General features: G+C 40.1%; 1 protein-coding gene across 1 annotated transcript in view; it reads left to right on the top strand.

Moving 5' to 3' along the window:
- The window catches only part of LOC106569541 (hydroxysteroid 11-beta-dehydrogenase 1-like protein), a 28,061-nt gene extending 361 nt beyond the window's left edge, over nt 1-27,700 (top strand). The window contains exons 2-7 of the mRNA XM_045694352.2: nt 21,404-21,534; nt 21,790-21,901; nt 22,001-22,092; nt 22,203-22,296; nt 25,478-25,643; nt 26,117-27,700. Coding sequence (XP_045550308.1) covers nt 21,404-21,534; nt 21,790-21,901; nt 22,001-22,092; nt 22,203-22,296; nt 25,478-25,643; nt 26,117-26,294 — 773 coding nt within the window. The 3' untranslated portion in view covers nt 26,295-27,700. The remainder of the gene's footprint in view (nt 1-21,403; nt 21,535-21,789; nt 21,902-22,000; nt 22,093-22,202; nt 22,297-25,477; nt 25,644-26,116) is intronic.

The following is a 27,700-nucleotide window of genomic DNA, read 5'->3' as shown; positions in this document are numbered from 1 at the left end:
ACAGACAACAGTGCTCCATAGGACAGGCTGACAACAGTGCTCCATAGGACAGGCAGACAACAGTGATCCATAGGACAGGCAGACAACAGTGCTCCATAGGACAGGCAGACAACAGTGATCCATAGGACAGGCAGACAACAGTGCTCCATAGGACAGGCAGACAACAGTGCTCCATAGGACAGGCAGACAACAGTGCTCCATAGGACAGGCAGACAACAGTGATCCATAGGACAGGCAGACAACAGTGCTCCATAGGACAGGCAGACAACAGTGCTCCATAGGACAGGCAGACAACAGTGCTCCATAGGACAGGCAGACAACAGTGCTCCATAGGACATGCAGACAACAGTGCTCCATAGGACAGGCAGACAACAGTGATCCATAGGACAGGCAGACAACAGTGATCCATAGGACAGGCAGACAACAGTGATCCATAGGACAGGTAGACAACAGTGCTCCATAGGACAGGCAGACAACAGTGCTCCATAGGACAGGCAGACAACAGTGATCCATAGGACAGGAAGACAACACACCTTTTTAGCTCATTCAAGGTTCTTGTTCGTTTAGATTCCCCCATCCAGGAAATTGCTGTAATTGTCATTTCCCAGTGTTTGATTAGCCTTTTCCATTTCAAGTTTTTAAACTAAATTAAGATTTAATGCACTAGATTTAACTATTGTCATAATTTACAATATAATCAGAAAACAACTTTGACATCAAATGGGACACCACTCACTTTGTCAATTCAATTTAACCTGAGTTCTTGAACAGTTTCAATCCACAATGGACATTTGTCCCTTAATGACTGCAGATACCCATTAGAATATCTAGACTGGATTGGACTGGGCTAGACTGGACTGCGGAGACTTGGTAGATTTGAAGGATTTGCAGATGTGGCCATCGGGCAGATCTGTCCATATTAGGGCAGACATAACTGAGTGTGAAATAAGGTCAGGATCTATAACTTATGGATCATATGTAAACTTAATGTGTTACAGTATAACACTTAATTTCTTATCTTAATTTGTCATTGAGAATGTGGGACTAGACAGTTCTAATTGCAAACTGAGCTGTTGACATAGCCTTGTTCTGTACCATATTCTCTACCTATATACAACTCTAAATACCCCAATTCATGTTAAGTTAAAAAGAATACAAGATAAAATTGCTGACACCATTTAAACCAATGAGGGTTCAGAACCTTAAAGCCAATGAACTCCTAATCATCTTTTTTGCAGATAACCTTTATAGTCCCAAGTTCTTGATATGCCAAATCTTATCTTAATTTTTCATATTTTACCTTGATATCAACATAACTTACTTTGACCGTCCCCGGTGCAGCTATGTATTTATTGCCTTTTATGTAATCAGTCCATACATAGTCTCTCCAGACGGCTTGCCTCCCACAATGTTACCAATGTTCCAGCATACACAGTGCGCTATGCTATGATAGTAGTGCAACCTAAACTCAGGGGTAGACGTAACACAGTAAATAAATATCTGGGACACTCAAATTAGTATGATATGCTATGTTTTGTATGGTATGTATTCATTTCTGGATGTCCATCATCCATTTCGAATATGTTCCGAATTACAATTCGTATGATATGTTGCGAATTACAATTCATACAATATGTTATGAATTTGCCATACGTATGATATGTTATGAATTCCAATTTGTTGTGGCTAATGTTAGCTTGGTGGCTAGTAGGCTAACACTAATGTTAGCTAGGTGGCTAACATTATCTAGGCTAGGGATTAAGGTTAAAGTTAGAGTTAAGGTTAAAGCTAGGGTTAGGAGTTAGATTAAAGGGTTAGCTAAGTAGTTGCAAAGTAGCTAAAAAGTAGTAAGTATACTGAAAATAATATAAACGCAACATGCAACACTTTCAAAGATTTTACTGAGTTATAGTTCATATGAGGAAATAAGTAAATTGAAATAAATTAATTAGGCCCTAATCTATGGATTTCACATGACTGGGAATACAGATATGCATCTGTTGATCACAGATATCTTAAAAAATGGGCTTCACAACGGGCCTCGGGATCTCGTCACGCTATTTCTGTGCATTCAAATTCCCATCGATAAAATGCAATTGTGTTCATTGTCCGTACCTTGTTCCTGCCCACACCATAACTCCACCGCCACCATGGGGCACTGTGTTCACAATGTTGACATCAACAAACCACTCGCCCACACAACGCAATACATGTGGTCTGCGGTTGTGAGGCTGGTTGGACGTACATCCAAACTCTCTAAAACATTGTTTGAGGCGGCTTGTGGTAAAGAAATGAACATTCAATTCTCTGTCAACAGCTCTGGTGGACATTCCTGGAGTCAGCATGCCAATTGCGCGTACCCTCAAAACTTGAGACATCTGTGGCATTGTGTTGTGTGATAAAACTGCACATTTTAGAGTGGCCTTTTATTGTCAACAGCACAAGGTACACCTGTGTAATGATAATGCTGTTTAATCAGCTTCTTGATATGCCACACCTATTAGGTGGATGGATTATCTAGGCAAATGAAAAATGCTTACTAGCAGGGTTGTAAACAAATTTGTCCACAACATTTGAGAGAAATAAGCTTTTTGTGCGTATGGAACATTACTGGGATCTTTTATTTCAGCTCATGAAACATGGGACCAACACTTTACATTTATTTCATCTCATGAAACAGGGGACCAGCAATATACATGTATTTCAGCTCATGAAACATGGGAACAACACTCTACATGTATTTCAGCTCATGAAACATGGGAACAACACTTTACATGTATTTCAGCTCATGAAACATGGGAACAACACTCTACATGTGTTTCAGCTCATGAAACATGGGAACAACACTCTACATGTATTTCAGCTCATGAAACATGGGAACAACACTCTACATGTATTTCAGCTCATGAAACATGGGAACAACACTTTACATGTATTTCAGCTCATGAAACATGGGAACAACACTCTACATGTATTTCAGCTCATGAAACATGGGAACAACACTCTTCATGTATTTCAGCTCATGAAACATGGGAACAACACTTTACATATATTTCAGCTCATGAAACATGGGAACAACACTCTACATGTATTTCAGCTCATGAAGCATGGGAACAACACTCTACATGTATTTCAGCTCATGAAACATGGGAACAACACTTTACATGTATTTCAGCTCATGAAACAGGGGACCAGCAATATACATGTATTTCAGCTCATGAAACATGGGAACAACACTCTACATGTATTTCAGCTCATGAAACATGGGAACAACACTCTACATGTATTTCAGCTCATGAAACATGGGAACAACACTTTACATGTATTTCAGCTCATGAAACATGGGAACAACACTCTACATGTATTTCAGCTCATGAAACATGGGAACAACACTTTAAATGTATTTCAGCTCATGAAACATGGGAACAACACTCTACATGTATTTCAGCTCATGAAGCATGGGAACAACACTCTACATGTATTTCAGCTCATGAAACATGGGAACAACACTTTACATGTATTTCAGCTCATGAAACATGGGAACAACACTCTACATGTATTTCAGCTCATGAAACATGGGAACAACACTCTCTACATGTATTTCAGCTCATGAAACATGGGAACAACACTCTACATGTGTTTCAGCTTATGAAACATGGGAACAACACTCTACATGTATTTCAGCTCATGAAACATGGGAACAACACTCTACATGTATTTCAGCTCATGAAACATGGGAACAACACTCTACATGTATTTCAGCTCATGAAACATGGGAACAACACTCTACATGTATTTCAGCTCATGAAACATGGGAACAACACTCTACATGTATTTCAGCTCATGAAACATGGGAACAACACTTTACATGTATTTCAGCTCATGAAACATGGGAACAACACTCTACGTGTATTTCAGCTCATGAAACATGGGAACAACACTCTCTACATGTATTTCAGCTCATGAAACATAGGAACAACACTCTACATGTGTTTCAGCTCATGAAACATGGGAACAACACTCTACATGTATTTCAGCTCATGAAACATGGGAACAACACTCTACATGTATTTCAGCTCATGAAACATGGGAACAACACTTTACATGTATTTCAGCTCATGAAACATGGGAACAACACTCTACATGTATTTCAGCTCATGAAACATGGGAACAACACTCTTCATGTATTTCAGCTCATGAAACATGGGAACAACACTTTACATATATTTCAGCTCATGAAACATGGGAACAACACTCTACATGTATTTCAGCTCATGAAGCATGGGAACAACACTCTACATGTATTTCAGCTCATGAAACATGGGAACAACACTTTACATGTATTTCAGCTCATGAAACAGGGGACCAGCAATATACATGTATTTCAGCTCATGAAACATGGGAACAACACTCTACATGTATTTCAGCTCATGAAACATGGGAACAACACTTTACATGTATTTCAGCTCATGAAACATGGGAACAACACTCTACATGTATTTCAGCTCATGAAACATGGGAACAACACTTTAAATGTATTTCAGCTCATGAAACATGGGAACAACACTCTACATGTATTTCAGCTCATGAAGCATGGGAACAACACTCTACATGTATTTCAGCTCATGAAACATGGGAACAACACTTTACATGTATTTCAGCTCATGAAACATGGGAACAACACTCTACATGTATTTCAGCTCATGAAACATGGGAACAACACTCTCTACATGTATTTCAGCTCATGAAACATGGGAACAACACTCTACATGTGTTTCAGCTCATGAAACATGGGAACAACACTCTACATGTATTTCAGCTCATGAAACATGGGAACAACACTCTACATGTATTTCAGCTCATGAAACATGGAAACAACACTTTACATGTATTTCAGCTCATGAAACATGGGAACAACACTCTACATGTATTTCAGCTCATGAAACATGGGAACAACACTATACATGTATTTCAGCTCATGAAACATGGGAACAACACTTTACATGTATTTCAGATCATGAAACATGGGAACAACACTCTACATGTGTTTCAGCTCATGAAACATGGGAACAACACTCTACATGTATTTCAGCTCATGAAACATGGGAACAACACTCTACATGTATTTCAGCTCATGAAACATGGGAACAACACTCTACATGTATTTCAGCTCATGAAACATGGGAACAACACTTTACATGTATTTCAGCTCATGAAACATGGGAACAACACTCTAAATGTGTTTCAGCTCATGAAACATGGGAACAACACTCTACATGTATTTCAGCTCATGAAACATGGGAACAACACTCTACGTGTGTTTCAGCTCATGAAACATGGGAACAACACTCTACATGTGTTTCAGCTCATGAAACATGGGAACAACACTCTACATGTATTTCAGCTCATGAAACATGGGAACAACACTCTACGTGTGTTTCAGCTCATGAAACATGGGAACAACACTCTACATGTATTTCAGCTCATGAAACATGGGAACAACACTCTACATGTATTTCAGCTCATGAAACATGGGAACAACACTCTTCATGTATTTCAGCTCATGAAACATGGGAACAACACTTTACATATATTTCAGCTCATGAAACATGGGAACAACACTCTACATGTATTTCAGCTCATGAAGCATGGGAACAACACTCTACATGTATTTCAGCTCATGAAACATGGGAACAACACTTTACATGTATTTCAGCTCATGAAACAGGGGACCAGCAATATACATGTATTTCAGCTCATGAAACATGGGAACAACACTCTACATGTATTTCAGCTCATGAAACATGGGAACAACACTTTAAATGTATTTCAGCTCATGAAACATGGGAACAACACTCTACATGTATTTCAGCTCATGAAGCATGGGAACAACACTCTACATGTATTTCAGCTCATGAAACATGGGAACAACACTTTACATGTATTTCAGCTCATGAAACATGGGAACAACACTCTACATGTATTTCAGCTCATGAAACATGGGAACAACACTCTCTACATGTATTTCAGCTCATGAAACATGGGAACAACACTTTACATGTATTTCAGCTCATGAAACATGGGAACAACACTCTACATGTATTTCAGCTCATGAAACATGGGAACAACACTTTAAATGTATTTCAGCTCATGAAACATGGGAACAACACTCTACATGTATTTCAGCTCATGAAGCATGGGAACAACACTCTACATGTATTTCAGCTCATGAAACGTGGGAACAACACTTTACATGTATTTCAGCTCATGAAACATGGGAACAACACTCTACATGTATTTCAGCTCATGAAACATGGGAACAACACTCTCTACATGTATTTCAGCTCATGAAACATGGGAACAACACTCTACATGTGTTTCAGCTCATGAAACATGGGAACAACACTCTACATGTATTTCAGCTCATGAAACATGGGAACAACACTCTACATGTATTTCAGCTCATGAAACATGGGAACAACACTTTACATGTATTTCAGCTCATGAAACATGGGAACAACACTCTACATGTATTTCAGCTCATGAAACATGGGAACAACACTCTACATGTATTTCAGCTCATGAAACATGGGAACAACACTTTACATGTATTTCAGCTCATGAAACATGGGAACAACACTCTACGTGTATTTCAGCTCATGAAACATGGGAACAACACTCTCTACATGTATTTCAGCTCATGAAACATGGGAACAACACTCTACATGTGTTTCAGCTCATGAAACATGGGAACAACACTCTACATGTATTTCAGCTCATGAAACATGGGAACAACACTCTACATGTATTTCAGCTCATGAAACATGGGAACAACACTTTACATGTATTTCAGCTCATGAAACATGGGAACAACACTCTACATGTATTTCAGCTCATGAAACATGGGAACAACACTCTTCATGTATTTCAGCTCATGAAACATGGGAACAACACTTTACATATATTTCAGCTCATGAAACATGGGAACAACACTCTACATGTATTTCAGCTCATGAAGCATGGGAACAACACTCTACATGTATTTCAGCTCATGAAACATGGGAACAACACTTTACATGTATTTCAGCTCATGAAACAGGGGACCAGCAATATACATGTATTTCAGCTCATGAAACATGGGAACAACACTCTACATGTATTTCAGCTCATGAAACATGGGAACAACACTTTACATGTATTTCAGCTCATGAAACATGGGAACAACACTCTACATGTATTTCAGCTCATGAAACATGGGAACAACACTTTAAATGTATTTCAGCTCATGAAACATGGGAACAACACTCTACATGTATTTCAGCTCATGAAGCATGGGAACAACACTCTACATGTATTTCAGCTCATGAAACATGGGAACAACACTTTACATGTATTTCAGCTCATGAAACATGGGAACAACACTCTACATGTATTTCAGCTCATGAAACATGGGAACAACACTCTCTACATGTATTTCAGCTCATGAAACATGGGAACAACACTCTACATGTGTTTCAGCTCATGAAACATGGGAACAACACTCTACATGTATTTCAGCTCATGAAACATGGGAACAACACTCTACATGTATTTCAGCTCATGAAACATGGAAACAACACTTTACATGTATTTCAGCTCATGAAACATGGGAACAACACTCTACATGTATTTCAGCTCATGAAACATGGGAACAACACTCTACATGTATTTCAGCTCATGAAACATGGGAACAACACTTTACATGTATTTCAGATCATGAAACATGGGAACAACACTCTACATGTGTTTCAGCTCATGAAACATGGGAACAACACTCTACATGTATTTCAGCTCATGAAACATGGGAACAACACTCTACATGTATTTCAGCTGATGAAACATGGGAACAACACTCTACATGTATTTCAGCTCATGAAACATGGGAACAACACTTTACATGTATTTCAGCTCATGAAACATGGGAACAACACTCTACATGTGTTTCAGCTCATGAAACATAGGAACAACACTCTACATGTATTTCAGCTCATGAAACATGGGAACAACACTCTACGTGTGTTTCAGCTCATGAAACATGGAAACAACACTCTACATGTGTTTCAGCTCATGAAACATGGGAACAACACTCTACATGTATTTCAGCTCATGAAACATGGGAACAACACTCTACGTGTGTTTCAGCTCATGAAACATGGGAACAACACTCTACATGTATTTCAGCTCATGAAACATGGGAACAACACTCTACATGTATTTCAGCTCATGAAACATGGGAACAACACTCTTCATGTATTTCAGCTCATGAAACATGGGAACAACACTTTACATATATTTCAGCTCATGAAACATGGGAACAACACTCTACATGTATTTCAGCTCATGAAGCATGGGAACAACACTCTACATGTATTTCAGCTCATGAAACATGGGAACAACACTTTACATGTATTTCAGCTCATGAAACAGGGGACCAGCAATATACATGTATTTCAGCTCATGAAACATGGGAACAACACTCTACATGTATTTCAGCTCATGAAACATGGGAACAACACTTTAAATGTATTTCAGCTCATGAAACATGGGAACAACACTCTACATGTATTTCAGCTCATGAAGCATGGGAACAACACTCTACATGTATTTCAGCTCATGAAACATGGGAACAACACTTTACATGTATTTCAGCTCATGAAACATGGGAACAACACTCTACATGTATTTCAGCTCATGAAACATGGGAACAACACTCTCTACATGTATTTCAGCTCATGAAACATGGGAACAACACTCTACATGTGTTTCAGCTCATGAAACATGGGAACAACACTCTACATGTATTTCAGCTCATGAAACATGGGAACAACACTCTACATGTATTTCAGCTCATGAAACATGGGAACAACACTTTACATGTATTTCAGCTCATGAAACATGGGAACAACACTCTACATGTATTTCAGCTCATGAAACATGGGAACAACACTCTACATGTATTTCAGCTCATGAAACATGGGAACAACACTTTACATGTATTTCAGCTCATGAAACATGGGAACAACACTCTACGTGTATTTCAGCTCATGAAACATGGGAACAACACTCTCTACATGTATTTCAGCTCATGAAACATGGGAACAACACTCTACATGTGTTTCAGCTCATGAAACATGGGAACAACACTCTACATGTATTTCAGCTCATGAAACATGGGAACAACACTCTACATGTATTTCAGCTCATGAAACATGGGAACAACACTTTACATGTATTTCAGCTCATGAAACATGGGAACAACACTCTACATGTATTTCAGCTCATGAAACATGGGAACAACACTCTTCATGTATTTCAGCTCATGAAACATGGGAACAAACCTTTACATATATTTCAGCTCATGAAACATGGGAACAACACTCTACATGTATTTCAGCTCATGAAGCATGGGAACAACACTCTACATGTATTTCAGCTCATGAAACATGGGAACAACACTTTACATGTATTTCAGCTCATGAAACAGGGGACCAGCAATATACATGTATTTCAGCTCATGAAACATGGGAACAACACTCTACATGTATTTCAGCTCATGAAACATGGGAACAACACTTTACATGTATTTCAGCTCATGAAACATGGGAACAACACTCTACATGTATTTCAGCTCATGAAACATGGGAACAACACTTTAAATGTATTTCAGCTCATGAAACATGGGAACAACACTCTACATGTATTTCAGCTCATGAAGGATGGGAACAACACTCTACATGTATTTCAGCTCATGAAACATGGGAACAACACTTTACATGTATTTCAGCTCATGAAACATGGGAACAACACTCTACATGTATTTCAGCTCATGAAACATGGGAACAACACTCTCTACATGTATTTCAGCTCATGAAACATGGGAACAACACTCTACATGTGTTTCAGCTCATGAAACATGGGAACAACACTCTACATATATTTCAGCTCATGAAACATGGGAACAACACTTTACATGTATTTCAGCTCATGAAACATGGGAACAACACTCTACATGTATTTCAGCTCATGAAACATGGGAACAACACTCTTCATGTATTTCAGCTCATGAAACATGGGAACAACACTTTACATATATTTCAGCTCATGAAACATGGGAACAACACTCTACATGTATTTCAGCTCATGAAGCATGGGAACAACACTCTACATGTATTTCAGCTCATGAAACATGGGAACAACACTTTACATGTATTTCAGCTCATGAAACAGGGGACCAGCAATATACATGTATTTCAGCTCATGAAACATGGGAACAACACTCTACATGTATTTCAGCTCATGAAACATGGGAACAACACTTTACATGTATTTCAGCTCATGAAACATGGGAACAACACTCTACATGTATTTCAGCTCATGAAACATGGGAACAACACTTTAAATGTATTTCAGCTCATGAAACATGGGAACAACACTCTACATGTATTTCAGCTCATGAAGGATGGGAACAACACTCTACATGTATTTCAGCTCATGAAACATGGGAACAACACTTTACATGTATTTCAGCTCATGAAACATGGGAACAACACTCTACATGTATTTCAGCTCATGAAACATGGGAACAACACTCTCTACATGTATTTCAGCTCATGAAACATGGGAACAACACTCTACATGTGTTTCAGCTCATGAAACATGGGAACAACACTCTACATATATTTCAGCTCATGAAACATGGGAACAACACTCTACATGTATTTCAGCTCATGAAACATGGGAACAACACTTTACATGTATTTCAGCTCATGAAACATGGGAACAACACTCTACATGTATTTCAGCTCATGAAACATGGGAACAACACTCTACATGTATTTCAGCTCATGAAACATGGGAACAACACTTTACATGTATTTCAGATCATGAAACATGGGAACAACACTCTACATGTGTTTCAGCTCATGAAACATGGGAACAACACTCTACATGTGTTTCAGCTCATGAAACATGGGAACAACACTCTACATGTATTTCAGCTCATGAAACATGGGAACAACACTCTACATGTATTTCAGCTCATGAAACATGGGAACAACACTCTACATGTATTTCAGCTCATGAAACATGGGAACAACACTTTACATGTATTTCAGATCATGAAACATGGGAACAACACTCTACATGTGTTTCAGCTCATGAAACATGGGAACAACACTCTACATGTGTTTCAGCTCATGAAACATGGGAACAACACTCTACATGTATTTCAGATCATGAAACATGGGAACAACACTTTAAATGTATTTCAGCTCATGAAACATGGGAACAACACTCTACATGTATTTCAGCTCATGAAGCATGGGAACAACACTCTACATGTATTTCAGCTCATGAAACATGGGAACAACACTTTACATGTATTTCAGCTCATGAAACATGGGAACAACACTCTACATGTATTTCAGCTCATGAAACATGGGAACAACACTCTCTACATGTATTTCAGCTCATGAAACATGGGAACAACACTCTACATGTGTTTCAGCTCATGAAACATGGGAACAACACTCTACATGTATTTCAGCTCATGAAACATGGGAACAACACTCTACATGTATTTCAGCTCATGAAACATGGAAACAACACTTTACATGTATTTCAGCTCATGAAACATGGGAACAACACTCTACATGTATTTCAGCTCATGAAACATGGGAACAACACTCTACATGTATTTCAGCTCATGAAACATGGGAACAACACTTTACATGTATTTCAGATCATGAAACATGGGAACAACACTCTACATGTGTTTCAGCTCATGAAACATGGGAACAACACTCTACATGTATTTCAGCTCATGAAACATGGGAACAACACTCTACATGTATTTCAGCTGATGAAACATGGGAACAACACTCTACATGTATTTCAGCTCATGAAACATGGGAACAACACTTTACATGTATTTCAGCTCATGAAACATGGGAACAACACTCTACATGTGTTTCAGCTCATGAAACATAGGAACAACACTCTACATGTATTTCAGCTCATGAAACATGGGAACAACACTCTACGTGTGTTTCAGCTCATGAAACATGGAAACAACACTCTACATGTGTTTCAGCTCATGAAACATGGGAACAACACTCTACATGTATTTCAGCTCATGAAACATGGGAACAACACTCTACGTGTGTTTCAGCTCATGAAACATGGGAACAACACTCTACATGTATTTCAGCTCATGAAACATGGGAACAACACTCTACATGTATTTCAGCTCATGAAACATGGGAACAACACTCTTCATGTATTTCAGCTCATGAAACATGGGAACAACACTTTACATATATTTCAGCTCATGAAACATGGGAACAACACTCTACATGTATTTCAGCTCATGAAGCATGGGAACAACACTCTACATGTATTTCAGCTCATGAAACATGGGAACAACACTTTACATGTATTTCAGCTCATGAAACAGGGGACCAGCAATATACATGTATTTCAGCTCATGAAACATGGGAACAACACTCTACATGTATTTCAGCTCATGAAACATGGGAACAACACTTTAAATGTATTTCAGCTCATGAAACATGGGAACAACACTCTACATGTATTTCAGCTCATGAAGCATGGGAACAACACTCTACATGTATTTCAGCTCATGAAACATGGGAACAACACTTTACATGTATTTCAGCTCATGAAACATGGGAACAACACTCTACATGTATTTCAGCTCATGAAACATGGGAACAACACTCTCTACATGTATTTCAGCTCATGAAACATGGGAACAACACTCTACATGTGTTTCAGCTCATGAAACATGGGAACAACACTCTACATGTATTTCAGCTCATGAAACATGGGAACAACACTCTACATGTATTTCAGCTCATGAAACATGGGAACAACACTTTACATGTATTTCAGCTCATGAAACATGGGAACAACACTCTACATGTATTTCAGCTCATGAAACATGGGAACAACACTCTACATGTATTTCAGCTCATGAAACATGGGAACAACACTTTACATGTATTTCAGCTCATGAAACATGGGAACAACACTCTACGTGTATTTCAGCTCATGAAACATGGGAACAACACTCTCTACATGTATTTCAGCTCATGAAACATGGGAACAACACTCTACATGTGTTTCAGCTCATGAAACATGGGAACAACACTCTACATGTATTTCAGCTCATGAAACATGGGAACAACACTCTACATGTATTTCAGCTCATGAAACATGGGAACAACACTTTACATGTATTTCAGCTCATGAAACATGGGAACAACACTCTACATGTATTTCAGCTCATGAAACATGGGAACAACACTCTTCATGTATTTCAGCTCATGAAACATGGGAACAAACCTTTACATATATTTCAGCTCATGAAACATGGGAACAACACTCTACATGTATTTCAGCTCATGAAGCATGGGAACAACACTCTACATGTATTTCAGCTCATGAAACATGGGAACAACACTTTACATGTATTTCAGCTCATGAAACAGGGGACCAGCAATATACATGTATTTCAGCTCATGAAACATGGGAACAACACTCTACATGTATTTCAGCTCATGAAACATGGGAACAACACTTTACATGTATTTCAGCTCATGAAACATGGGAACAACACTCTACATGTATTTCAGCTCATGAAACATGGGAACAACACTTTAAATGTATTTCAGCTCATGAAACATGGGAACAACACTCTACATGTATTTCAGCTCATGAAGGATGGGAACAACACTCTACATGTATTTCAGCTCATGAAACATGGGAACAACACTTTACATGTATTTCAGCTCATGAAACATGGGAACAACACTCTACATGTATTTCAGCTCATGAAACATGGGAACAACACTCTCTACATGTATTTCAGCTCATGAAACATGGGAACAACACTCTACATGTGTTTCAGCTCATGAAACATGGGAACAACACTCTACATATATTTCAGCTCATGAAACATGGGAACAACACTTTACATGTATTTCAGCTCATGAAACATGGGAACAACACTCTACATGTATTTCAGCTCATGAAACATGGGAACAACACTCTTCATGTATTTCAGCTCATGAAACATGGGAACAACACTTTACATATATTTCAGCTCATGAAACATGGGAACAACACTCTACATGTATTTCAGCTCATGAAGCATGGGAACAACACTCTACATGTATTTCAGCTCATGAAACATGGGAACAACACTTTACATGTATTTCAGCTCATGAAACAGGGGACCAGCAATATACATGTATTTCAGCTCATGAAACATGGGAACAACACTCTACATGTATTTCAGCTCATGAAACATGGGAACAACACTTTACATGTATTTCAGCTCATGAAACATGGGAACAACACTCTACATGTATTTCAGCTCATGAAACATGGGAACAACACTTTAAATGTATTTCAGCTCATGAAACATGGGAACAACACTCTACATGTATTTCAGCTCATGAAGGATGGGAACAACACTCTACATGTATTTCAGCTCATGAAACATGGGAACAACACTTTACATGTATTTCAGCTCATGAAACATGGGAACAACACTCTACATGTATTTCAGCTCATGAAACATGGGAACAACACTCTCTACATGTATTTCAGCTCATGAAACATGGGAACAACACTCTACATGTGTTTCAGCTCATGAAACATGGGAACAACACTCTACATATATTTCAGCTCATGAAACATGGGAACAACACTCTACATGTATTTCAGCTCATGAAACATGGGAACAACACTTTACATGTATTTCAGCTCATGAAACATGGGAACAACACTCTACATGTATTTCAGCTCATGAAACATGGGAACAACACTCTACATGTATTTCAGCTCATGAAACATGGGAACAACACTTTACATGTATTTCAGATCATGAAACATGGGAACAACACTCTACATGTGTTTCAGCTCATGAAACATGGGAACAACACTCTACATGTGTTTCAGCTCATGAAACATGGGAACAACACTCTACATGTATTTCAGCTCATGAAACATGGGAACAACACTCTACATGTATTTCAGCTCATGAAACATGGGAACAACACTCTACATGTATTTCAGCTCATGAAACATGGGAACAACACTTTACATGTATTTCAGCTCATGAAACATGGGAACAACACTCTACATGTGTTTCAGCTCATGAAACATGGGAACAACACTTTACATGTATTTCAGCTCATGAAACATGGGAACAACACTCTACATGTGTTTCAGCTCATGAAACATGGGAACAACACTCTACATGTATTTCAGCTCATGAAACATGGGAACAACACTCTACATGTATTTCAGCTCATGAAACATGGGAACAACACTTTACATGTATTTCAGCTCATGAAACATGGGAACAACACTCTACATGTGTTTCAGCTCATGAAACATGGGAACAACACTCTACATGTATTTCAGCTCATGAAACATGGGAACAACACTCTACGTGTGTTTCAGCTCATGAAACATGGGAACAACACTCTACATGTATTTCAGCTCATGAAACATGGGAACAACACTCTACATGTATTTCAGCTCATGAAACATGGGAACAACACTCTCTACATGTATTTCAGCTCATGAAACATGGGAACAACACTTTACATGTATTTCAGCTCATGAAACATGGGAACAACACTCTACATGTATTTCAGCTCATGAAACATGGGAACAACACTTTAAATGTATTTCAGCTCATGAAACATGGGAACAACACTCTACATGTATTTCAGCTCATGAAGCATGGGAACAACACTCTACATGTATTTCAGCTCATGAAACATGGGAACAACACTTTACATGTATTTCAGCTCATGAAACATGGGAACAACACTCTACATGTATTTCAGCTCATGAAACATGGGAACAACACTCTCTACATGTATTTCAGCTCATGAAACATGGGAACAACACTCTACATGTGTTTCAGCTCATGAAACATGGGAACAACACTCTACATGTATTTCAGCTCATGAAACATGGGAACAACACTCTCTACATGTATTTCAGCTCATGAAACATGGGAACAACACTCTACATGTATTTCAGCTCATGAAACATGGGAACAACACTCTACATGTATTTCAGCTCATGAAACATGGGAACAACACTTTACATGTATTTCAGCTCATGAAACATGGGAACAACACTCTACATGTATTTCAGCTCATGAAACATGGGAACAACACTCTACATGTATTTCAGCTCATGAAACATGGGAACAACACTTTACATGTATTTCAGCTCATGAAACATGGGAACAACACTCTACGTGTATTTCAGCTCATGAAACATGGGAACAACACTCTCTACATGTATTTCAGCTCATGAAACATGGGAACAACACTCTACATGTGTTTCAGCTCATGAAACATGGGAACAACACTCTACATGTATTTCAGCTCATGAAACATGGGAACAACACTCTACATGTATTTCAGCTCATGAAACATGGGAACAACACTTTACATGTATTTCAGCTCATGAAACATGGGAACAACACTCTACATGTATTTCAGCTCATGAAACATGGGAACAACACTCTTCATGTATTTCAGCTCATGAAACATGGGAACAACACTTTACATATATTTCAGCTCATGAAACATGGGAACAACACTCTACATGTATTTCAGCTCATGAAGCATGGGAACAACACTCTACATGTATTTCAGCTCATGAAACATGGGAACAACACTTTACATGTATTTCAGCTCATGAAACAGGGGACCAGCAATATACATGTATTTCAGCTCATGAAACATGGGAACAACACTCTACATGTATTTCAGCTCATGAAACATGGGAACAACACTTTACATGTATTTCAGCTCATGAAACATGGGAACAACACTCTACATGTATTTCAGCTCATGAAACATGGGAACAACACTTTAAATGTATTTCAGCTCATGAAACATGGGAACAACACTCTACATGTATTTCAGCTCATGAAGCATGGGAACAACACTCTACATGTATTTCAGCTCATGAAACATGGGAACAACACTTTACATGTATTTCAGCTCATGAAACATGGGAACAACACTCTACATGTATTTCAGCTCATGAAACATGGGAACAACACTCTCTACATGTATTTCAGCTCATGAAACATGGGAACAACACTCTACATGTGTTTCAGCTCATGAAACATGGGAACAACACTCTACATGTATTTCAGCTCATGAAACATGGGAACAACACTCTACATGTATTTCAGCTCATGAAACATGGAAACAACACTTTACATGTATTTCAGCTCATGAAACATGGGAACAACACTCTACATGTATTTCAGCTCATGAAACATGGGAACAACACTCTACATGTATTTCAGCTCATGAAACATGGGAACAACACTTTACATGTATTTCAGATCATGAAACATGGGAACAACACTCTACATGTGTTTCAGCTCATGAAACATGGGAACAACACTCTACATGTATTTCAGCTCATGAAACATGGGAACAACACTCTACATGTATTTCAGCTGATGAAACATGGGAACAACACTCTACATGTATTTCAGCTCATGAAACATGGGAACAACACTTTACATGTATTTCAGCTCATGAAACATGGGAACAACACTCTACATGTGTTTCAGCTCATGAAACATAGGAACAACACTCTACATGTATTTCAGCTCATGAAACATGGGAACAACACTCTACGTGTGTTTCAGCTCATGAAACATGGGAACAACACTCTACATGTGTTTCAGCTCATGAAACATGGGAACAACACTCTACATGTATTTCAGCTCATGAAACATGGGAACAACACTCTACGTGTGTTTCAGCTCATGAAACATGGGAACAACACTCTACATGTATTTCAGCTCATGAAACATGGGAACAACACTCTACATGTATTTCAGCTCATGAAACATGGGAACAACACTCTTCATGTATTTCAGCTCATGAAACATGGGAACAACACTTTACATATATTTCAGCTCATGAAACATGGGAACAACACTCTACATGTATTTCAGCTCATGAAGCATGGGAACAACACTCTACATGTATTTCAGCTCATGAAACATGGGAACAACACTTTACATGTATTTCAGCTCATGAAACAGGGGACCAGCAATATACATGTATTTCAGCTCATGAAACATGGGAACAACACTCTACATGTATTTCAGCTCATGAAACATGGGAACAACACTTTAAATGTATTTCAGCTCATGAAACATGGGAACAACACTCTACATGTATTTCAGCTCATGAAGCATGGGAACAACACTCTACATGTATTTCAGCTCATGAAACATGGGAACAACACTTTACATGTATTTCAGCTCATGAAACATGGGAACAACACTCTACATGTATTTCAGCTCATGAAACATGGGAACAACACTCTCTACATGTATTTCAGCTCATGAAACATGGGAACAACACTCTACATGTGTTTCAGCTCATGAAACATGGGAACAACACTCTACATGTATTTCAGCTCATGAAACATGGGAACAACACTCTACATGTATTTCAGCTCATGAAACATGGGAATAACACTTTACATGTATTTCAGCTCATGAAACATGGCAACAACACTCTACATGTATTTCAGCTCATGAAACATGGGAACAACACTCTACATGTATTTCAGCTCATGAAACATGGGAACAACACTTTACATGTATTTCAGCTCATGAAACATGGGAACAACACTCTACGTGTATTTCAGCTCATGAAACATGGGAACAACACTCTCTACATGTATTTCAGCTCATGAAACATGGGAACAACACTCTACATGTGTTTCAGCTCATGAAACATGGGAACAACACTCTACATGTATTTCAGCTCATGAAACATGGGAACAACACTCTACATGTATTTCAGCTCATGAAACATGGGAACAACACTTTACATGTATTTCAGCTCATGAAACATGGGAACAACACTCTACATGTATTTCAGCTCATGAAACATGGGAACAACACTCTTCATGTATTTCAGCTCATGAAACATGGGAACAAACCTTTACATATATTTCAGCTCATGAAACATGGGAACAACACTCTACATGTATTTCAGCTCATGAAGCATGGGAACAACACTCTACATGTATTTCAGCTCATGAAACATGGGAACAACACTTTACATGTATTTCAGCTCGTGAAACAGGGGACCAGCAATATACATGTATTTCAGCTCATGAAACATGGGAACAACACTCTACATGTATTTCAGCTCATGAAACATGGGAACAACACTTTACATGTATTTCAGCTCATGAAACATGGGAACAACACTCTACATGTATTTCAGCTCATGAAACATGGGAACAACACTTTAAATGTATTTCAGCTCATGAAACATGGGAACAACACTCTACATGTATTTCAGCTCATGAAGGATGGGAACAACACTCTACATGTATTTCAGCTCATGAAACATGGGAACAACACTTTACATGTATTTCAGCTCATGAAACATGGGAACAACACTCTACATGTATTTCAGCTCATGAAACATGGGAACAACACTCTCTACATGTATTTCAGCTCATGAAACATGGGAACAACACTCTACATGTGTTTCAGCTCATGAAACATGGGAACAACACTCTACATATATTTCAGCTCATGAAACATGGGAACAACACTTTACATGTATTTCAGCTCATGAAACATGGGAACAACACTCTACATGTATTTCAGCTCATGAAACATGGGAACAACACTCTTCATGTATTTCAGCTCATGAAACATGGGAACAACACTTTACATATATTTCAGCTCATGAAACATGGGAACAACACTCTACATGTATTTCAGCTCATGAAGCATGGGAACAACACTCTACATGTATTTCAGCTCATGAAACATGGGAACAACACTTTACATGTATTTCAGCTCATGAAACAGGGGACCAGCAATATACATGTATTTCAGCTCATGAAACATGGGAACAACACTCTACATGTATTTCAGCTCATGAAACATGGGAACAACACTTTACATGTATTTCAGCTCATGAAACATGGGAACAACACTCTACATGTATTTCAGCTCATGAAACATGGGAACAACACTTTAAATGTATTTCAGCTCATGAAACATGGGAACAACACTCTACATGTATTTCAGCTCATGAAGGATGGGAACAACACTCTACATGTATTTCAGCTCATGAAACATGGGAACAACACTTTACATGTATTTCAGCTCATGAAACATGGGAACAACACTCTACATGTATTTCAGCTCATGAAACATGGGAACAACACTCTCTACATGTATTTCAGCTCATGAAACATGGGAACAACACTCTACATGTGTTTCAGCTCATGAAACATGGGAACAACACTCTACATATATTTCAGCTCATGAAACATGGGAACAACACTCTACATGTATTTCAGCTCATGAAACATGGGAACAACACTTTACATGTATTTCAGCTCATGAAACATGGGAACAACACTCTACATGTATTTCAGCTCATGAAACATGGGAACAACACTCTACATGTATTTCAGCTCATGAAACATGGGAACAACACTTTACATGTATTTCAGATCATGAAACATGGGAACAACACTCTACATGTGTTTCAGCTCATGAAACATGGGAACAACACTCTACATGTGTTTCAGCTCATGAAACATGGGAACAACACTCTACATGTATTTCAGCTCATGAAACATGGGAACAACACTCTACATGTATTTCAGCTCATGAAACATGGGAACAACACTCTACATGTATTTCAGCTCATGAAACATGGGAACAACACTTTACATGTATTTCAGCTCATGAAACATGGGAACAACACTCTACATGTGTTTCAGCTCATGAAACATGGGAACAACACTCTACATGTATTTCAGCTCATGAAACATGGGAACAACACTCTACATGTGTTTCAGCTCATGAAACATGGGAACAACACTCTACATGTATTTCAGCTCATGAAACATGGGAACAACACTCTACATGTGTTTCAGCTCATGAAACATGGGAACAACACTCTATATGTATTTCAGCTCATGAAACAGGGGACCAGCAATATATATGTATTTCAGCTCATGAAACATGGGAACAACACTTTACATGTATTTCAGCTCATGAAACATAGGACCAACGCTTTACATGTTGCATTTATATTTTTGTTCAGTATTTAATAGTATGTGATGATCATGATGACAATGAAGTATTTTACGCAAATTTGTGTTTAACCTTAAAACACCTCTATTTTATTTTAGTCACTGTGATCATGTGATCGTCCTTCCCCATCAGTAGTCTTTCTCACCCCACGCAGCCTGACTGACTGCCTGTCTGTCCGTTTGTCCCTCCCCTCAGAGTCTGTTCGTTGTGCCAGGGTGCTGGTGACTGGGGCCAGCACAGGCATTGGAGAACAGGTGGCATACCACTATGCCAAGATGGGCGCCCAGGTCGTCATCACAGCCAGGAGGGAGTACGCCTTACAGAAGGTTTGAGGATCTGTCTGTGTCGGTCTCTCTGTCTATCTGTGTCTGTCTGTCTGTCTGTCTGTCTGTCTGTCTGTCTGTCTGTCTGTCTGTCTGTCTGTCTGTCTGTCTGTCTGTCTGTCTGTCTGTCTGTCTGTCTGTCTGTCTGTCTGTCTGTCTGTCTGTCTGTGAACTTCTATCCTTTCTACTGTCTCATGATGACCAGATAGATAGTGACAGCCTCTGTACCAGTGTGTCATTGCTCCCTCTGTCCTGTAGGTGGCAGCGAACTGCACACGCCTGGGGGCCCAGAAGGCTCTGTATGTGACAGGGGACATGTCCCAGTCCTCAGACCCAGAGAGAGTGGTGAGGATGGCTGTCAAACAACTGGGTAAGGACTGATCACTAAGAATACATTCAGTCATATTGTGAGTATTTATTATGTTAGAGATTCATAAGGCACACTAGTGTCTGTTTCTCTTTTTCGCAGGAGGTCTTGACATCCTGGTTCTAAATCACATTGGATCCACCCCATTCGCCATGTGGAACGGAGATGGGGATCACGTCAGGGAACTGATGCAGGTATGCTTTTGTTTTCTTCTTCATATTAGTCTATACTTCAAGTCTTGTGTCTGGCCAAGCGAGACAAGGTCATTCTATGAGTGTAGTTTTTAATGTGTTGTCTTCCAAAGTTGAATTTCCTCAGCTATGTGAACATGGCTTCAGCAGCTTTGCCAGTACTGGAGCAGAGTGCAGGGTCTATGATCGTAGTGTCATCTCTGTTGGGTGAGTATACATCACACAGCCTTATACAATACAGACTTACACAGATAGTATTATACCAATAGTCATACAGATAGTCTTATATAGATAGTCTTATATAGATTGTCTTATACAGATATAGTCTTATACAGATAGTGTCACGAATGTGTGTGGGAACGGACCAAGGCGCAGCGTGAATATCGTTCCACATATTTTATTATAATGTGAAACTATGCAAGACATACAATAAACAATAAACAAAACAACAAACCGTGACGACAGAGGTGCAACATGCACTAACTCAAAATAATCTCCCACAAACAAAGGTGGGAAAAACAACTACTTAAATATGATCCCCAATTAGAGACAACGATGACCAGCTGCTTCTAATTGGGGATCATCCAAAAACCCCAACATAGAAAAACAGAAATTAGAACCAAACAACATAGAAAAATAAAACTAGAATAAACCCCCCCAGTCACGCCCTGACCTACTCTACCATAGAAAATAAGAGCTCTCTATGGTCAGGACGTGACAGTACCCCCCCCCCCCCCCCCCCCCCCCGGGCGGACCCAAAGGTGCGGAACCTGAAACCAAAAGGGAGGGTTAGGGGAGGGGTGTCTAGTGTTGGCGGCGGTTCTGGTGCAGGACGAAGAACCTTCTCATCCCGCGGATCCTCCCGCATCGGAGTCGGTTCTGGTGCGGGATGAAGAACCCTCTCATCCTGTGGATCCGCCAGCATAGGAGGCGGCTCTGGTGCAGGACGAAGAACCCTCTCATCCTGCAAACCCACCAGCATCGGTGGAGGCTCAGGACCGCCGAACGTCGCTGGAGGCTCCGGACCGCGGACCATCGCTGGAGGCTCCGGACCGCGGACCGTCTCAGGAGGCTCTGAGCCGCGGACGTCTCAGGAGGCTTCGGGCCGCAGACCATCTCAGGAGTCTCCGGACCGCGGACCGTCTCAGGAGGTTACGGGCCGCGGGCCGTCTCAGGAGGTTCCGGACTGTGGGCCGTCGCCGGAAGCTCTGGACTGGGAACTGTCGCCGGAAGCTCTGGACTGGGAACTGTCGTTGGAAGCTCTGGACTGGGAACTGTTGCCGGAAGCTCTGGAATGGGAAGGTGCACTGGAGGCCTGATGCGTGGGGCTGGCACAGGTGGCGCCAGGCTGGTAACACGCACCTCAGGGAGAGTGCGAGGAGAAGGCACAGGACGTACCTGACTGAGGACAGGCACTCCAGGGAGAGTGCGAGGAGGAGGCATAGGACGTACTGGGCTATGGAGGGCACTGGAGACCTGGTGTGTAGAACCGGTGCAGGATATACTGGACCGTGGAGGCGCACTGGAGGTCTGGAGCGTAGAGCTGGCACAACCCGTCCTGGCTGAACGCTCACTTTAGCCCGGCAAATGTGGGGTGCAGGCACAGTGCGCACCAGGCTATGAATGCCCAGTGGAGATACAGTGTGCATCACCGCATAACACGGTGCCTGATTGGTCACATGCTCCTCAGGGTAAGCACGCCCGCTCTGCAGCGCTCTCAACGCCAACACCTCTCACTGGAATCTTTCGTCGAGTTCCTCACTCGACTCCCTGACTGGCTCCCTTCACCCCTCGGCTCCGCCGACCACTCCGTGTGCCCCCCCCCCCCCCAAAACATGTTTGGAGCTGCCTCTCAGGCTTCCGTTGTTGCCGTGCTAATTCCTCGTAGTGTCGCCATTCTGCTCTCGCTGCCTCTATCTCCTCCTTCGGACGGCGATACTCCCCTTCCTGCCTCCAGGGTCCTTTCCCATCCAAGATTTCCTCTCAGGTCCATTCCTCTTGACCACGCTGCTTGGTCCTCTGGTGGTGGGAGATTCTGTCACGATTGTGTGTGGGAACGGACCAAGGCGCAGCGTGAATATCGTTCCACATATTTTATTATAATGTGAAACTATGCAAGACATACAATAAACAATAAACAAAACAACAAACCGTGACGACAGAGGTGCAACATGCACTAACTCAAAATAATCTCCCACAAACAAAGGTGGGAAAAACAACTACTTAAATATGATCCCCAATTAGAGACAACGATGACCAGCTGCCTCTAATTGGGGATCATCCAAAAACCCCAACATAGAAAAACAGAAACTAAAACCAAACAACATAGAAAAATAAAACTAGAATAAACCCCCCCAGTCACGCCCTGACCTACTCTACAATAGAAAATAAGAGCTCTCTATGGTCAGGACGTGACAGATAGTCTTATACAGATATAGTATTATACAGATATAGTATTATACAGATATAGTATTATACAGATAGTCTTATACAGATATAGTATTATACAGATATAGTATTATACAGATATAGTCTTATACGGATATAGTATTATACAGATGTAGTATTATACAGATAGTCTTAAAAAATAGTCTTATACAGATAGTCTTATACAGATAGTCTTATACAGATAGTAGTATATAGATATAGTCTTATACAGATAGTCTTATACAAATAGTCTTATGCAAATAGTCTTATACAGATAGTCTTATATAGATATAATCTTATACAGATAGTCTTATTGTGGAAAACTCTAGTCCTTCCAGTCAGATCTGGCCTTGTTTTCTGATGGCAATCTGTTGCAAGGTGGGAGTGCTCCACCCCCCTCCTCAGAAGTGTAAGTTTCCAGTTTCCAGTCACACGTCTGATCTCTCACTGGACCCTTGATCTGTCAATCGTCACCTCTGACCCTGCCCACCTTGGCCCTCGGCCACTTACAAGGCCTGACTGACCATTCCTTTCCAAAATTGGACTGCATGAACTCCAAACATTATCTGGTGTAGATAATGAGTATATTCCATAAAACCATTCATTCAACTACACCATTAAGCCGTGTGTATCTTCGGCAGTAAAGGTTTGAACTTCAGTCTGTGTCATGTTCGTTATTGTGCCTCTAACCAGGTACCCAGAGTGATCGTCCCTTATATAAACCGGCACCTTCATTTTTGGAGTCCATCACCAGTTGGTGGCGCTCTATTTTTCACTTATACAGACAGTCTTATACAGATACAGTCTTATACATATAGTCTTATACAGATGCAACTGCACTAGTAATCCTTATAGGGAGAATACAATTTAAAATCCTGTTCTTCTCAGTCTGAAGTACTCAGACAAGCACTGTGGATACTGTGTAAACTCATCACCTTTCTCTTCCCTCTCTCCTCTACAGGTAAGATAACCACTCCTTTTGTGGGGCCCTACGCGGCCACCAAGTTTGCAGTGAATGGTTTCTTTGGTTCCATGCAGCATGAGCTAGCCATGCAGCGCAGCAATGTGTCTCTGACCATCACCACACTGGGCCTGATAGACACAGACTCTGCCATGGACAAAATCAGGTTAGTCACAGGAGCCATTTACACTAGGGTTTTCAACAGAATAAGAGATTTATATTCTACAACTCTCGTCTCTTCCGAAATAGATTCATGACATCAAGACTGGTTGTGCTTGTGACGCTAAATGACTGGTCATATAAGAGAAACATAACATGAATGAGTTGTATTGAGTGATTGTGTAATGGTATATATTTCTGACGGTTCAGTAACTGCTGCATTTATAGTAGCTCTTAGTTAAAGTGTAATGGGGAGTTAAGGTAAAACATTACAGTAGGTATCATGTAGGTCTTACCAATGTGTCGTTATTTTACTATGCAACCTTTATTCAAACCATTGAGATAACCTGGTGTGCATTTGAAATTGCACCTAGAACTGCACTATATAGGGAATAGGCCATTTCAGATGGAGTCCTGATTAAAGCATTCCCAAACACACTGCAGGCAGCATGTCTTTACATTGTTCTATGCCACCTCCAGAGGATATACCAACATGACAGCCTACCCAGCCAGCGATGCTGCCCTCCACATCATCAAGGCCGGGGCCACCCACCAGAAGGAGTCATTTTACCCTGGATACATCTACTTCGCCTGCTTGTGCAGAGACTGGTTCCCCTTCTTCAGAGACATCATCATCCAGAACTCCTACACATACTGAAGGAGCCAACATACCCCTAGTTAAGGAAGTACCTAAACCTACAGGAACGTGTGTGTCCTCAGGCCAAGAATAGCAAAGCACCCTTTACTGGCTCAGCTGCCTTACCAACCTTTGAGTAAACAAATGAACAACAGATTTTCAGCACAGTTATAGGGAAGGGCATTCAACATGTACGGACGGCACTTACACAAATTACTGATGATTGGATGAGATACATTTATAATAAAAAGATTGTGGGAGCTGTTTTGTTAGACTTCAGTGCAGCTTTTGACATTATTGATCATAATGTGCTGCTTTACATCCCCTGCTATGTCTAACAGAACACAGAGGGTGTTCTTTAATGGAAGCCTCTCCAACATAATCAAGGTAGAGTCAGGCATTTCCCAGGGCAGCTGTCTAGACCCCTTTACTGTTTTCAATCTTTACTAATGACCTGCTACTGGCTCGGAGTAAAGCCAGTGTGTCTATGTATATTGATGACTCCACACATCAGCTTCCTTCCACAGCAACACTTAACTAAGAGCTGCAGTCGGGTTCAGAATGGGTGTCAAGAAACAAGTTAGTCCTAAATATTTCAAAAACGAAAAGCATTGTTATTGGGACAAATCAATCACTAAACCTTAATCCTCAACTAAATCTTGTAATGAATAATGTGAAAATTGAGCAAGTTGAGGACATAACCCTGGATTGTAAACTGTCCTGGTCAAAACATATTGATGCAACAGTAGCTACGATGGGGAGAGGTCTGTCCATATTAAAGTGCTGCTCTGCCTTCTTAACAATGCTATCAACAAGGCAGGTCCTACAGGCCCTAGTTTTGTCGAACCTGGACTACTGTTCAGTCGTGTGGTCGGGTAACACAAAGAACGACTTAAGAAAATTACAATTGGCTCAGAACAGGGCAGCATGGCTGGCCCTTAAATGTACACGGGGAGCTATGTGGTATATATGTGGTAGTAGAGTAGTGGCCTGAGGGCACACACTTCATGTATTGTGAAATATGTTGTGAAATGTAATGTTTTTTTAATTGTATATAACTGCCTTCATTTTGCTGGACTCCAGCATGAGTAGCTGCTGCAGGAACTAATGGGGATCCATAATAAATCCAAATATATAGTACACAGAGCGGGCATGGTTATGTTAGGGGACAGTTGTTCAGGATAAGATAGAAATACTGTATAGTAGGGTGTTCACCTACTCCGGCACAGATTGGGTGAACACGCGCTTGGTGTTGATGACATTTCACTTCCTTATTGTATAAAATACATTTTACCAAGACAGATATGATTCTGTTCTGGGTCTCTAAAGAATGCTAATTTAACCATTCTCCTATTTGTTTAAAATGTAGTGGTACATTACATTTGTTGTACAGTGGTAAATATGAAAATAAAAGCTTCAAAATGAAA

This window comes from Salmo salar, chromosome 14 (genome assembly GCF_965601325.2).
Source record: "Salmo salar chromosome 14, fSalSal1, whole genome shotgun sequence".
Lineage (NCBI taxonomy): Eukaryota > Metazoa > Chordata > Actinopteri > Salmoniformes > Salmonidae > Salmo > Salmo salar.
Note: the sequence above shows the minus strand (reverse complement) of the source record. Positions and strands in the feature narration are given on the sequence as shown.